The 14,884-nt window shown below is 46.1% G+C and overlaps 4 protein-coding genes across 4 annotated transcripts; 3 read left to right on the top strand and 1 right to left on the bottom strand.

The window, feature by feature from the left end:
* Nucleotides 1–2,605: 2,605 nt before the first annotated feature.
* BHQ10_003636 (uncharacterized protein) lies at nt 2,606–3,252 on the top strand (the record flags this gene model as incomplete). The annotated part of the gene is made up of 2 exons (XM_040875914.1): nt 2,606–3,015; nt 3,075–3,252. The coding sequence occupies 2 exons, from the start codon at nt 2,606–2,608 to the stop codon at nt 3,250–3,252; spliced, it is 588 nt and encodes a 195-aa protein (XP_040732140.1).
* A 712-nt stretch (nt 3,253–3,964) lies between these two features.
* On the top strand, nt 3,965–8,691 carry BHQ10_003635 (uncharacterized protein; the record flags this gene model as incomplete). The annotated part of the gene is made up of 6 exons (XM_040875913.1): nt 3,965–4,173; nt 4,252–4,698; nt 4,768–5,670; nt 6,199–6,228; nt 6,284–6,586; nt 6,648–8,691. 6 exons carry the CDS (start codon nt 3,965–3,967, stop codon nt 8,689–8,691), a joined length of 3,936 nt encoding a protein of 1,311 aa, XP_040732139.1.
* Nucleotides 8,692–9,522: 831 nt separating this feature from the next.
* BHQ10_003634 (uncharacterized protein) lies at nt 9,523–10,347 on the bottom strand (the record flags this gene model as incomplete). Its single annotated transcript, XM_040875912.1, has 1 exon — nt 9,523–10,347. One exon carries the CDS (start codon nt 10,345–10,347, stop codon nt 9,523–9,525), a length of 825 nt encoding a protein of 274 aa, XP_040732138.1.
* A 2,208-nt stretch (nt 10,348–12,555) lies between these two features.
* On the top strand, nt 12,556–14,601 carry BHQ10_003633 (uncharacterized protein; the record flags this gene model as incomplete). The annotated part of the gene is made up of 8 exons (XM_040875911.1): nt 12,556–12,709; nt 12,781–12,961; nt 13,025–13,173; nt 13,272–13,347; nt 13,409–13,548; nt 13,601–13,787; nt 13,852–14,469; nt 14,514–14,601. The coding sequence occupies 8 exons, from the start codon at nt 12,556–12,558 to the stop codon at nt 14,599–14,601; spliced, it is 1,593 nt and encodes a 530-aa protein (XP_040732137.1).
* Between the last annotated feature and the right edge of the window lie 283 nt (nt 14,602–14,884).

Below are 14,884 nucleotides of genomic sequence, written 5' to 3'. Positions count from 1 at the left end.
ACTTGGCCTGGGGCACCCATTTCGTCCGTGCTGATTGTTAGATTTCCTGGATAATGCCACTGTACCTGTATGAAGCATCGGAGTGATTCACTTAGACACATGGGGAGCTGCGCTATCATCAATTTGGCTCCAGCCAGAGCGAGCCAGCACCTGTATGTGTTCACAAGTACGGAGAGAGGGACAAGATCATAGATAGAGTCCTGACATCGGCACTATACGAAGTAACGAAGTGCTCTCAAGAGACTACATTCGTCTATTGAGCAGAATGAAATACCCGATCATGGATCGCCGGCTCTTCATTCCACGAAGTTTCAACAAAACTAATTTGTCTGCATACCCTTTGGTCTTTTCAAAGCCAGTAGCTGTGTCTCGAACTAACATGCTAATGTAGGCTGTCGTCCATTGGACATATGTTTTGCTATGACATAAAGGGCACAACAGGACATGTTGGAGCAAATCATCAAGGTTATCCCAGTTTCTACCAGTACGGCTTTGCCATAATAGGTGAGCCGCCTTCCCTGTATCATGGTAATACCGATTCTGATTATCCACTAATATACAGTATGAAATCAAATCCCACAGAAATGACGTCGACCACAATTAATCTTCGCCTGTCTAAAGAAATCTTCTAGACATGCACAAGGATTGAGCATGAATGAATGCCAGACCATGAGGACGTCTATAGAGAAAAATCAGTCATCTACCTAGATATACAGCATACGTAAGTACATATATTCGATATGATAATCGACTTACTCAGACGAGGAAGTTCACTTTTACTTCGCCCAATACTCAGATTATCAACCAAAGCCGATGATTTCATTGTAAATCAATGTCAATCTCTTTTCCTCTACACCATCATGCAGAGCCGTATCGGCTGTAAAATGCCGACCCGGGTGATGAATTTCAAACAAGCCATCTTTGGTCCTTATATAGCGCCGTAAGTTGTCCGGAGTTGTGAGGAATCTGAGGTGATCAATACACTCTCTTGGTGTGGCGGTCCGGGTTGGGCTGACTTCTTTTAAATACTCGACAGACCGATGCTGTTCTGGTATAATGCTTGTCTTTTCAAGATATTCGTTGTTTTCTTCCGTTAATGCGGTTGGAGAAAGGGCATCCGTTTCTCGAATCGGACTCTCCATTTGTGCTGGCACAAAGTCGTAGTCTGTACCTTGGTGATGTGAAATCGGAACGTTTAAGATGAAATAATTTCAAAATCTTATGGCACTATTCGGACACTAAAAGCGAGTAGCAGCGTAAAGCGGGATTGAGCTGACTTGGTCTCTTGGGGTTGGCCGTCAAGGGGGCAGTGCATACGATTCGGTTATTGTGCCGGCGTTAGGAAAGAAGTACAGAATCCGGCTACAGACATGGAGCTCAAAGGATAATCTTCGAATAGGGCTGATTTCACCTCATGTGGCTTATCGATTACTACCATGTTTGTCTACGTGCCTATCTTTGTAGATATATTGAAGCCTGTTACTGAAAGCTGCCCAAGTGATCTCAGTACAACATGAATAGGTTTGATGTAGGGCCAAGGTGTCCAGTATATGCTTCTAGGCAACATGAAGTTTGCTAATATACTAGCATAGTTAATTGGTTACTGGGTTAGTTAGGGTCAAAGTGGGCAGGTGGCAAGGCTTACCTGTTGGTCAGCGTTCCATAATCCCGGGTTGTACTGACCTTCACTCTGGTGCTGTGTTTTGTGATGGTTTACTACGGTGTGCCTCATTGGATGGGTCCTGTTTCCAAGCAAACCTTGTATATATATACGGCAGTAATGCAATTAAACTTTATACTAGATAGCTCACATAATTCTTTGTTGTCTATCGAAGAGGCAGATTGTAACCACCCTACACAGGCTCTGGCACGACAGATGCCATACATCTAAGTATAGGCAAATGAGGTCTGCAAAAAGACAATAAAAACGTAGTGAGGTGTCGTCAAGTTAGGMCCGTGCAGATTTTACGGGCGCAATTGGCAGTTTGCTGGAAGACACTCGCTGGGATTGAACGGAATGCCAATTATCAGATGTTAGGATCTTCCGGTTTCTAATTGTGGAAGCATGGTGGTTGCGTCGTGGCGCAAAAAAAAGAGATAAGCTTCAATCAGACGCATGACAAAGTCTTGGCCGTATTCAAGGCCTTTTAAAGCAATGATCCATGTGCTCTGCTTGCAGATCTCTACACACTGTTGATCCTCGCCCACACCAACACCCAAACCGGGCTGTCAGCTGATTGGCCAGAAAGGTGGATGCCAATGGAGAGTCTGATGTCAGACCACATGTATCATTTGCGGACGCAGCTAATGTGGGTTCTTTATTGGCCTCTGTATCGAAAATGAAAGGAATTACCCATTGCGTTGATGATGAGTGGCAGTTATATCCTGACAGCAAAAGCAATGTCGACCAGTACTCGCACAGCCTTAGGATCCATGACATGGCTGACTACAGACGACTTAGCTTGATTGTCAACATATATAAAGCTAGGTCATTACTCCCATCCCAAACGGAAAAGTCTCAATGCATCATAACTGTCACTTTAGCACTTCAAAAAATCCTTATACTTTCTCAGTTGAATCGGACACTTCACCGGATTGATCCATCATGTCTGACACAAAAGAGCTATACAACAACCGTAAAGAGTCTCCATACGATCATCCTTGCCATACTCAGCGAAGAAATCCTCCTCCATACGACGAGGTTTCCAGAGGGCGGTACCCTGCTGTGCCCGAGTCTGAGCAACGTTTTCAGAATGGTGCACCTATGCCTCACCACCCACAATATCAGTATCAAGCGGTTGGCGAGAATGCATCTTATTACAATGACACCCAGTCACAATATTCCCAGAACAACGCCACAACTGGGGAGCCAAATGACGAGAGAGGATTTGGGTCAACGGTCATCGGAGGCCTCGCTGGGGGCTATGTGGCCAACCAAATGGGGGCAGGACCGATGGGAACTACGGGGGGTGCTATTGTAGGTGCCACTGGAATGAATATGGCAACTAATATGCTGTAAGTTATTGTTGTTTGACGTCTACCAAAATGAAACCCCTGGACTGATTTCAACACAGCCACAACAACCAGAGTGGTCCAGGCACTGTATACGACGGAGGTTATGGGAGCATAACCACCACGACGACCACCACGTCCCCAGGAGTTGGGGGGATGGGACCACTGCGCCTTGGAGGGTTGGGACAGGCTCGTTTCGCTCGTCGAGCCATCAGACGCCAGCGACTGGGCCTCTTCTAAATCGCGTTTTGTCGCCAGTTTATTTTGAGTAAGAAACGACGAGAGCAAGTTGATATAGACGTTACGAAAACTCAGATCTAGTAGTAGCATAGCTCCAATATAAATACTTTGATTGTTCTTTACTTCGGAGTCTTAACCCAGCGAACAGACTTTGCCTAATTGGGAAGGCAAGACTGCCAAGCTGTGACGTCCCCACTTAACACAGTCATCTAGATATGACTAGCCAATGAGAGATTTACCTCTGAGTCATGCGTCATCTAGCCCTTTGTGGTTAGGCGCGTCGTAGCCGGAGAAAGGTCTTTCCGAAAGAAGACTCCAATCGTCCTTCCTAGGAAAACCATGGAGAGGAAACTATCAAGTCTCAGTGTCACTGTCTGACTAAATCTTGGGCAGCTAACTTTACGAAAGCTAGCGGATAGTCCCTGAGGCGCATCCGCAGCTTCAGTGGTCGGTGTGAACTAATGACTAATTACCCTTGGGGGTCCACAAGCGGCACAAGATTCTGCCCAATCAGCGTCGCGGAATTCAACAAACTCAATGTTTTGATGGCTTCTTCGCTCCCTCCTGATTCCTCTCTCGAGCTTCTCGAGCGGCATCGATTGAATACCTACTCTTGTTCCGCACAATATTCAAGCGCCGTGCATTTGACACTCCATTTTGAGCTACTCAGCTGTTGTCACATTTGGCTGTCTGTCGTGAAGTCTTGCCAATCATGTTAGCCAATACATTACAGAGCTGGTTCAGCAACCTGTTGCTACCTCAAGTACTTCTGCCCAGTGCACTGACTGTCATTTTCTTCTGGATCCTGTCGCGTAACAGAGTCGATCCTCGCGAGCCACCGGAAATCAAGCCCGCCATCCCCGTTGTAGGACATATCATAAATCTAGTGCGTAATGGCTTTTCATATTACACCAAGCTCAGGTGGGTACTATTTACTTGACGACTCCCGTGTTCTTGTTTATACCTCGCATGATTGACATATTAAATGACGATGATCAGCTTCCAAAATCCGGATCTGCCCATATTCACAATCAACATACCAGGAGCCAAGAGCTATGTGATTACATCTCCATCGCTAATGTCAGCCGTCCAGCGCAACTCTCGGAACATCGCATTCGACCCTTTCCTAGATGTGGCTGCAGATCGCATCGCTGGATGCTCACCAGCCACTTGTCACGCCCTTCTAGAGAAGCGCCGTGGTGGTCTGGGCGTTAACCAGCTAATGGTCGAAGCTATGCATCCGGCCCTTCTAGGAGAAGGTCTGGATGGTATGAACGAAACTATGGTCAAGGGATTAAAGTCATGGATTGACGAGCTTTCGCATCGTGGTCAGACATCCTTTGATCTCTATGAGTGGTGCAAAGAAGCCATGACCGTTGCAAGCACGGATTCGGTATGGGGTCCGCTCAATCCGTACAAGGACAAATTCATTCGGGACTGTTTCTGGTAAGTATGCGCCACGTTTGTATCATGGTGGAGCCCGGGGACAATTAAGTTACTGACCTATGGCAATAGGGACTTTGAAGGCGGCGTTGGCAAGTTGATTCCAAAGGTTGCACCGCATATAGTAGCCCGCAAAGCATGGAAAGGTCGCGAGGCGCTGGTTGGCGCTTTCGTAGATTACTACAAAGCGCACGGGCTAAAGAATGCATCAATGCTCGCCCACGCGAGATACGATGTGCATATTACAAATGGCATCTCATTGGAAGAATTCGCGCGCATTGAGGCCGGTCTAGGGCTTGGCTTGCTGTCCAATACCGTCCCTACAACGTTTTGGTTGATGTTTGATCTTTATTCTCGCCCAAAGCTACTGGAACAACTCCGAGAGGAAATCAGAAACAATGCACTGTACATGAATGGGAACGCTGCAACCATCGACGTTGCAGACCTTCGCGACAAGTGCCCATTGCTCGTTTCGACGTTTCAAGAATCTTTGCGTTTCAGAGCGTCGGGAGCTTCCACCAGATTCGTATACGAGGACATGATGTTTGACGATAAGTACCTGCTCAGGGCTGGATCTATAGCATACATACCGGTTCGACCAGTGTACTCCCATGCGGATGTTTGGAGCCAGAGCTCAAGCGACTTCATTGCTGATCGCTTTTTGAAATCAAACCCCCGGAAGCTAGGCGGATTTCTGGGTTTTGGCGTATCGCCAAGTATCTGCCCAGGCCGACATTTTGCAAGTGCGGAGATTATATCCTTTGCGGCCGCAATGATTTTGCGTTTTGACCTATCTCCAGTGAAAGTCCCTTCATCGTGGATCGAGCCTAGATTGAATCTGAGCTCGGTGGTTGCAACTTCAACGCCACCTGGTGAGCCCTTTCTAGTCAATATGAATGTTCGCGATGAGTACAAGGACTTCAACTGGGATTTTCGTGTCAGCAAGGGGAAGGGACAGTTTGCACTTGTTATTGGGTGATTTTACTTCAGGCATGGTATCTAAGCAAGAAATGAAAGCTATGCTTCCCGCACTTGGACATACGTAATAATGTTCAAAGATCCTCTTTATGTTACGTGCATAAAAAGCAGCCTAGGGCAAGCCGGCCTTCCAACGCGAACCCTTTTAGCTAGAATCTCACATTATGCTAACGCTACGAGTGACGATATACACAAATTCAAACACCGTTGATGTCATCTCGCAATCCAGTCCAGCAAGGGAAATTAAGCCTGTCTGAAAGCTATTCTCTCAAAGGCTTGTACATATATTCCCCTTTTGACTATACAAGCTTGCATCCTTTCACTCATGAATAGTGTGCCTTGATTATACATGCAGTATTTTACAATAGCATGACAGTGGTAAGGCCAAAATGTGTACAGATGAATATCTCATCGCGCAGAAAATTCGGTGCGAGCTCTCTCCTTCAGGAGAATGGTGTCAGCTCTTGAGTGTCCGTTAGCGACCTTGTAATCTTCAGGTCTAATGATGTGCTCTGGTGAAATAAGGGAGGGCTCCGACAGAGCCTACCGAAAGCGGTAAGGCGGCGACGCCATTTTAAGTCGCGCGATGGCGCGATTCAACATTACATAGCAGACTGCCAAACAGTGCAAACACTGCCAACCGCGACGACAGTGGCAGTGGCAGTGGGCGCCTTCCTCAAATGACAACCCCCGGCTGGCAGGCTCCTTCTCTCACCCGCAGCCAAGAAGGCTCGCCATGGAGATGCGATGAAGAGCGCATTCCAGCAATTCCGCGTATCCAAGCCTCCTCCACGAAAAGGCCGCCGCGCACAGCAATCACCGCTATCGCAATCCAAAGCCGCTGTACCAGCTTTCAATCCGACGACACCAGACGATTCCGCGACGCCCTCACGGAACCCTACCCAGTCGGCGTGTGAGCGATGCCGACGACTCAAGAAGAAATGCAGGCGTACGGAGGCTGACGGCGCATGTAGTCTATGCGTTGCGGCTTGGGTGCCCTGCTCATTTCCCAAGTCTGTCCAAAAGTCTCAGGAGCGCGAGAAGGCGCTTCAGCAACGTATTTCATGGCTATCCCGCTTTGTTAATGAGGCTCGACTACCCGACGCGGTGCCCGTTGAATTGATTGAGACTGGTCATGATCTCACGACAACTGCCGTCACTCATCCGTCTATCACCCCAGAGCAGGCATCGATTGACGGAGGCCATCCTTGGTATGGGCCTGTCCGGGAACAAATACCTTTGGCTGGCTGCAGAAGAGCGGAGAAGAGCAATCCAGACACATCTACAGCCCCGACTCTTCTTGACAAAGCCACAGCCTCGCGTCTTGCAGATGCCTACTTCCGACACGTTCATCGCGCCTACCCATTTCTAGATCGTGACCAGGTGATACAGTCTCTCGACTCTTGCTTCGCAACGGCGTCCGATGACACTGTCTTCATGGAGATGACACGTATCCCTACCCGCCTAGCCGTCGTGATGGCCATTGGCCGGACGACACTACAGCGAGTGAACGAACTCGGTAGTTCATCCGTCCCCATTTTCGACATACCCGATAAAGAAATCATCCATGAGTGTTTGTGCAAGAACGATCTTATATCGGTAGAGATTCTGACCTTACTCGCACTGTATTCTCTGTTTGAAGCCCATAGCATACCACCGGGGTCCATTGTAGGAATTCTGTCTCGCAAGGTCATATCCTTGGGGCTTATGCGAGACAGTGGCTCTTCCTATGAGCTTTCACAAGTTGAGCTGGAGCGTCGTCGCCGACTTTTTTGGTCTGTTTATGTTCTAGACCGCATGATCAGTGTCTCGTATGGTCTTCCACCCAGTATCAACGATGAAGACATCGCTGTTCCGCTGCCAAGCATCACTGTCGACGAATATGCGTCACCCGATCGCTATTATTATTCCATGACGCTACAGGTTAACCGCCACGTTGTGGCTTTGCGACGTCTTGAAGGGAAAATCATGCAGAACATTCATCTTTCATCCTCGCAGCGCCTTGCTGCGATCAGCCCATCCCTGTCAACGTCCTATTATGAAAACACTCGCAGGGAAATAGATGATTGGTATACCCAAGGCTGTCTGATGTCAAGTTCTGCCATGAATGACAATGACCATCTACCTTTTCATAACACTATCACATGGCACAACGTTCGCTATCAAAATCTCTATGTGTTGTTGTACAGCCCTTCAAGGCTCAACGCGGACCGTTCAGTGGAAGAGATCGAAGAATTGCAAACGGCTGCACGAAAGTATGTGCATTCCAGTCTTATCCTGCAGCAGCAGAATCACCTTCCGTTGAACTGGATCACGTTATGTCGATTTCTGATGATGGGCGCCGTTTTCTTCTACTGCTACGTATGGAGGCTCAATCATTTCAAATCAATGGGCAGCGTACATGTTCGTAGTACACATGAAAACCAAGCGTCTCTCTTGTCAGCAGCATCGCCTAGGTCTACAACAGGAGTTCAATCACGCATGTACGAAATCGCGAATGATATGGCTCTATGTGTAAGGATTATGGAGTCCTTCTCTCGAGACTGGGCAGCTGCGCAGCGGGCCGCAGCCATTTTCCGACAATTTGCTGATTATGTAGCTACGCAACAATCCACGCCATTTGTGCAACCCACTGCTCGCAATGATCAGGGTATTGAATCTTTGAGTCGACACTATGATCCTGTTCTTGATGCTGTCATGACCGCCTCGGTTTTGGATGTGCCTATGAATGAGGAGCAGTTGAATTCGCTTCAGACAATTCGAGAACAAATCCATGAACTGATGAAGGATACCCTAGGAGAGACCACTATATACGCTTATGCAGTAAACGAATTTGAGTCCACAGCCGGGCTATTTAAGACCGGCGTTGGCTCCAGGTTATTTCCCTCCGATAACTACGGCAGGGCATCCACCGCAATTGGTGAATTTTCAGATCCTGATGTCTCAACGGATAGGTCGGGCCGAGGTATGAGCTTGTGGCTGGATGTTATGGACGACCTAGGTCTTGGTGTTCTGTGATGATGCTGGTATCTAGGATCACTCTTTTCGCCATCAAAGCCCTTGATTATCAGGCAGCTGTTGTGAACAGGCTCCCGTACAGTACTAAGTAATATTTGAGCTTCTCTTCAGCGAAACATCGGATGATGGTTTGATCAAAAGTACACCCTGTTTGATCTTCGCTCCATCAAACAAAACAAAGGGGGGATCAACCTCTCTCATGCAAGGAGCATCTGTCCTGTCCTTCGCTCATTCCAATATAAAATGGAGTAAATAGAATACGAGTCGCGCTCATGTGGATTACATATCTACCTAGGTACATCTGTGCTCGCTTTGTAAGCAGCTGGGAAAATTCAGTGTCGACAGATAGCTCTATCACTATTCTTTGAAGGGCTTTTCCTGGTGTTTGCTATGTCAACGAATGTAGATCCTCTTTCTATCAATGCCTCATCTTTTTCCGAAGAGGGATATATGGATTTGGCATACCTACAAGATATTCGACATCAATATTTTCACAAATACCCAGGATTTCACAGGCGCCGGCTTAGCCAGGGCGATTGGATATGAAAATGCAAATGTTTATGAGATACTCGTGGCATGATTGGTGTATTTACCAATTAATCCAAATGCAAAAGAGCAGAGCGGTATATCAAAGCATACATGGGAGACGAATGCTAGGTCATTGTTGAGAGCTAGCTATAGATTCTTTGACGGTAATGTGACCAAAGCCAAATTTGAACCCGGTCTCTATTGTATAATCATCGCTTACTATTTGCTTTTGTTTGTCCCCTCCAACCATTATTCGCAAATTAACCGATCCTTCTGAATGGAGGCAGAATTTGAGTTGGGTTCCTACTTCACTTCCGCATATTTCTCCAGACCATCGTGCAGCCGGCCGTAAATACCTCCATGGCAAGCTCTGACCTCCTCCCATTCCTTATCGGGAAGAGATACAGACAACAAGCGTAACCAGCCACCAACGATGAAATCCGCATAGCTGACCTGCTTGCCAAGTAGGAAAGGCCCACTCATGTCCCTTGAAAATAGCTTTCCCAGCTCACCCAGCATGCCATGGAGAGACTTATTCATCTTCTCTCGTTGTTCTCGTTTCATTGTGAAATCGTCCCACGACGTTAACCCAGCGCGACTAACGTATTCCGCCTTTGTCACTTCGGCGGTGTCTGGGTGAAGAGGCAAGTTCTCCATTGTCAAGGCGAAATAAGCCGTGAATGCTGCCTCAACTTGAGCGTTGAAGTCGGAGTAGTTGCCATATTCAATATCCTTACTCTTGGAAAATGACCCTAGAATAGCAGACCACCGATCGAAGACGAAGTCGAGCTTTTGAGGAGGAAATAAATCTCCCACACCTGAGGCTGGATACGTCTTTTGCAAATAGACAGCAATATCGAAGGAGTCTCCGATCTTGGTGTTGGTGTTGGGGTCAATCAAAATAGGGAGCGTATAGTAACCGGTGCCATCAACATTGTGGTGGCATGGGGGCACATCAAGAGCGCGACGGACATTGGGAATATCGGGAAGAGGAATCCATGTTGTGGAATAGGCAATGCCTTTGGAATTGAGCGCCAATCGCGACTTCCAGGGATTTGGAGCACATGCAATGCGCGTATGAATATCATACAAAACTAGGGAGTCCAAAGGTTTCGAGGGCGCTGCCATAGTCGATGAGACGATGAGACACGTTGACTAGGGCTCATTAAGGTTAATCATCTAAAGGAAGAATCACGAAATCAAGTCCTTTGTACACTTTTTTTTCTTCTATAGTTACATTCGCGATCTCTGATTCCCCGCCTTGTGGCCCCCACAGTAATGTATGATGGCTCTGATAAGAAGGATCATCCTGCGACGGCCTTACAATCGTATCATCAGCGACTAAAATGGCACAATTCACTGCGGAACTCTTTATGTTTGCGCATTATTTTATGTGACTTATATTTTTTGCCAATATGAACGATATCCTAGCCCCCGCCAAATTCTTTTCAGACCCCTTGACAATGGGATTCATAAAAAAAAGGAATCGAAATAGTTCCTTTATGGCTTGATGAATCGTACTTTCATGCCCATCAGCGCGTCTCTACGCAATTAATCATTTACTGTACTTAAATTTGATATACCCGCTGTAGCTAGCTGCTGTCTAAAGGGCCGCTATCCAGGTGTGTACATAGTTTTAAGAGGGTGGAAGAGATTAAGGATAATTAGTGCGTTGGCTATTTCCCCAGTCACTTATCAGCAAGGATTAGTTGAGTATGGAATGAGAAGTATGTATGCGAATATCGATATCGTTGTTGGAAGTCCTTGAATTCAAATTTACTCATTATAGAGAACCTCGAATAGAGACTGTCATTATATATCACAAATCGAGTTTAAGGATCACGTCGTTGGCATGACATATTTTACCTAGGTAGGCTTGGAAGGGTATAGCTCGGATTGGAGTCATATTACCTGTCAATTTAACCCCCTCTGTGGGCTAGTTAGTCTGCTAATGAGCACGTCGGTTGATATATTAACTAGCTATGTGGTGTTTTTGTTGTTGTACGAATTTCTTCTAGTGCTATGCTAGAGTACAGAGGTTGGGTCTATATGACGCAAGATATACGCGGCCTGACAGGAGCAGAAGGTTATTTATGGTGACACATAGTTGATGAACGAGGCGTTCCGGTCTAGATTGTTGATCCATCTCGAATATCAATCAATATCGCTTCTTGATGTACTTCGTCCGTATACCGAGTTACAGACAGATTCAAAACCTCCTTCACCTTATTTGTCTCTCTCTCTCTCCCTCTCTGTTGCCCACAGCCAAGGCTAGTGCCTGAACTATTTCAAAACTGGCTAGTCTTGTAATATAATATACCAGCACTGTATATAGTCCTTATACCAAGCTGACAATTTGATACTATCATTGGTTGTTTTAGACTCCAGTATTGTGTTCTAAGTATCAACTTGAAAAAGAAGTAATTGATCTAACTAATCTAGAGCTAGCCTTGGAATGTGGCTTAGAAAATGGGTCCTAATAAAGACACGAGAGAGCGAGAATCATAAAGCAGTTTTTGAAGTTGTCTGTATCTTGTGTTCAATTATCCGCTCATCAATGTGCCATGGATCAGAGACACCGATGAAGCCATGGGTTGACCAGCGGTATAAAATTTACTCGATGACACGGCCAAATGCATGGTTAGTTAGTCCATTATGCATATCTACGCACGTAGCAGCTAACTAAAAGTAGTCTGATGCTTTGAATAATGGACTACTATGTCGATATCGGCCCCGCTGAGAATGTATCCGAATGTTGTGCTTTTGCCAAAAATTGCTCATGACGGGTACTTCCCAAAGAGGCAGGAGATCAAGTGACTCCATTCGGTAGGGGACGAAAAAGGAGCAAGAAAAAGAAAGTAAAACAAAGGTGTAGCTAGGGCCATGTATTTACTCAAGAACCTGCTTCAGGAACCTACTATAAAAACATGCATGCGCAGGCATGCTCTAGTCACCAATCTCATGCCCGCAAGCTTGCGTCAACTACCCGTTTAAGATCGTTATTTCAGTGGACTGGTCGAGCTCTTTCTTCTCTGTTCTATCTCCATTGTGTCAATCCACCTTACCGCAGATATAACTAGAAAATTTCCTCGAATAAGCGCTGATGCTCTCCAGCATGCAGAATACAAAGCCACATGGTGAATTTATCATCTTTCATTTCCGGATGCTAGTACCAAGCCATACAATTCAGTGACTGTAGATTTGCAAATTTATCTGCAAACTTTCTTTCTAATATTCTTTTCTCATTCTTGTAGCCTCGTACAGATAGCAACACATCAGGCCTTTCAATTTTCCGGTTATTGATACAAATATTTACGTTTTCGACATCGCCTCGAGATGCCAAAGAAAGAACGCGAAAGGCGAGATGCAACTGAAGACGAAATTGAAAACCTACGGCATGTCGTTGACTCCTTGCCACTCATAGTTTGGGTTGCTCTGATAGCTAGTGGAGCAGAACGTTTTACATTCTATGCTGTCACAACTCCTTGGCGTGAGTTTAGCCACTGCAAAAGAGAGAGAGAGAAAGGATGAAGACGTATGTATTGAATTTCTTACATGTAGAAAATTACACGCAGTACCCTCGGGATAGCATCACAATTCCTGGTGCTTTAGGTCTCGGTCAAGCCACTGCTTCAACACTCTCGAGTGCCTTTTATGCTTTTACATTCTTGACTTCTTTGCCGTTCGCTATTGTCTCAGACGCCTGGCTAGGACGTTACAAGACAATATGCATTAGCTTTTTGTAGGTTTCTCGCTCCTTACCTCCTGATATTCGTTAGGACTAGACTAACATAATCATAATTAGTCTCAATTTCTGCGGGTGTTTAGTCCTATTCGTTACCTCTCTGCCAGCTGTAGAAGTGCACTCTGTCAAGGTTGCTGGGTTGGCAATTTCCATGCTTCTTCTGGGACTTGGGACAGGTGGTATCAAGGCGACTATAAGTCCCTTCATAGGTCTGTTTCTTCTCATCAGCAGTAATATTCCATATAAGAGATTTTACTTACCTTTATCTCAAAAGGGGATCAATATTCTACTATGACTCCACAGCTAGTAACCACAAAATCCGGTGAACGTGTCGTCACAGACCGAATGTTGACCCTCCAATACATATACAACATTTTTTATTGGTGAGAGTCATCGAAAGCTGACCTAAATCTACAAAGTGCTTCGAGCTGACTTTCGTTCCAGGTTTACCAGCATCGCAACCTTGTCTCTGATTGCCTCGACCTATTTAGAGAAAGAAGTTGGGTTCTGGGCAGCTTATCTCCTGCCGCTGTGCTCAGTCTGGATCGTGGTTCCTTTATTGTTCGTTTGGTACAAGCCTTTAGGTAGTGATAAAAGTGTCTCCTTTATTCATCGAGATGCTGATTACTTAAAAAGTGAAGCTTCCGCCACAAGACAACGTTCTACCACACGCATTCAAGGTCATCATGTACTCGATCCAAGATGGATTCTACTTAGACGCAGCAAAACCCGCATACCAAGCAGAAAAGTACGGAAGGCAAATTGAATGGGACGATATGTTCGTATCAGAGATCAGAAGAGGCCTTAATGCGTGTAAAGTGATGTTCGTATTCCTAATAGAGAATCCAATCATACTTACCTCGCTAACATGATTGATTTTATTTCAGGGCATGCTTTATACTATACCACCTATGCAATAATCAAAGTGTCAACAATCTCATCACTCAAGCCGGACAAATGCGGCTAGATGGGGTACCAAATGACACCATCAAAGCTCTCAATCCTATTGTCTGTGTCTTGCTCGGACCAATAATCCAAAGGTTTCTCTACCCGTCACTCCGCAGAGTCGGTATCCCGTTCGGACCTATCGCTCGCATGACTTGGGCGTTCATCACGATGAGCGCATCAATGGCCTTTGCAGCTGGCATACAGAAGCTGATATATTCCCGAGGGCCGTGTTACGAGCATCCACTGGCTTGCAATACTCATGGAGCGGATGCAAATGGCAGCACAACTACACCCAACGATATAAGTGTATGGGTACAAACACCCATATACTTCCTGCTAGCATTCGCAGAGGTTCTAGGCTTCACAACTTTATCAGAGTACAGCTATTCGGAAGCACCAAAGAACATGCGCACTTTGGTGCAAGCTCTTGGGCAAGTGGCTTCAGGCGTTGGATCTGCGTTGGGAATAGCTGTTTCTCCGCTGTCGGATGATCCAAAGGTCATGTACATGTATACTGGATTGGCGTCGGTCATGGGAATTTGGGCTTTGGGGTTCTGGTTAGTGTTTAGGAGATATGATAGGAGCTAACGATTACTTGAAGGGTGAGAAAGGAGCCCCTGGGAGTTAAGCGGCATAATGAATCCATGCCCCAGGCAAACATCAATGGTGATTATAGAGCGATCATGTAAGAACTGCATTTTCGGCGCCTACGAAGAAGATGACCGTTTGGAGTGTCGGAGGATGCGTGGATGAGGTGTCTAATCCAGCGTAGCAGTCCTCCAGCCATTTTATGAAACAGAGCCCCCAATCTGGCTGCTTAATATGCAAAGAAATTTTTTCATTAATGAAGATTATTAGAAGGCTCTCGAGGACATTCTATCCCAAAACAGTGCACCCTCGTATGCATTACATGCACTGGAAGACATTACTTACTATACTCCCTGTTCGGAAAAGCATTCTGAGTCATGACGT

The sequence above is a fragment of the Talaromyces amestolkiae genome, assembly GCF_001896365.1.
Source record: "Talaromyces amestolkiae strain CIB chromosome Unknown scaffold6.1, whole genome shotgun sequence".
NCBI lineage: Eukaryota > Fungi > Ascomycota > Eurotiomycetes > Eurotiales > Trichocomaceae > Talaromyces > Talaromyces amestolkiae.
This window is presented reverse-complemented; position numbering and strand designations above follow the sequence as displayed.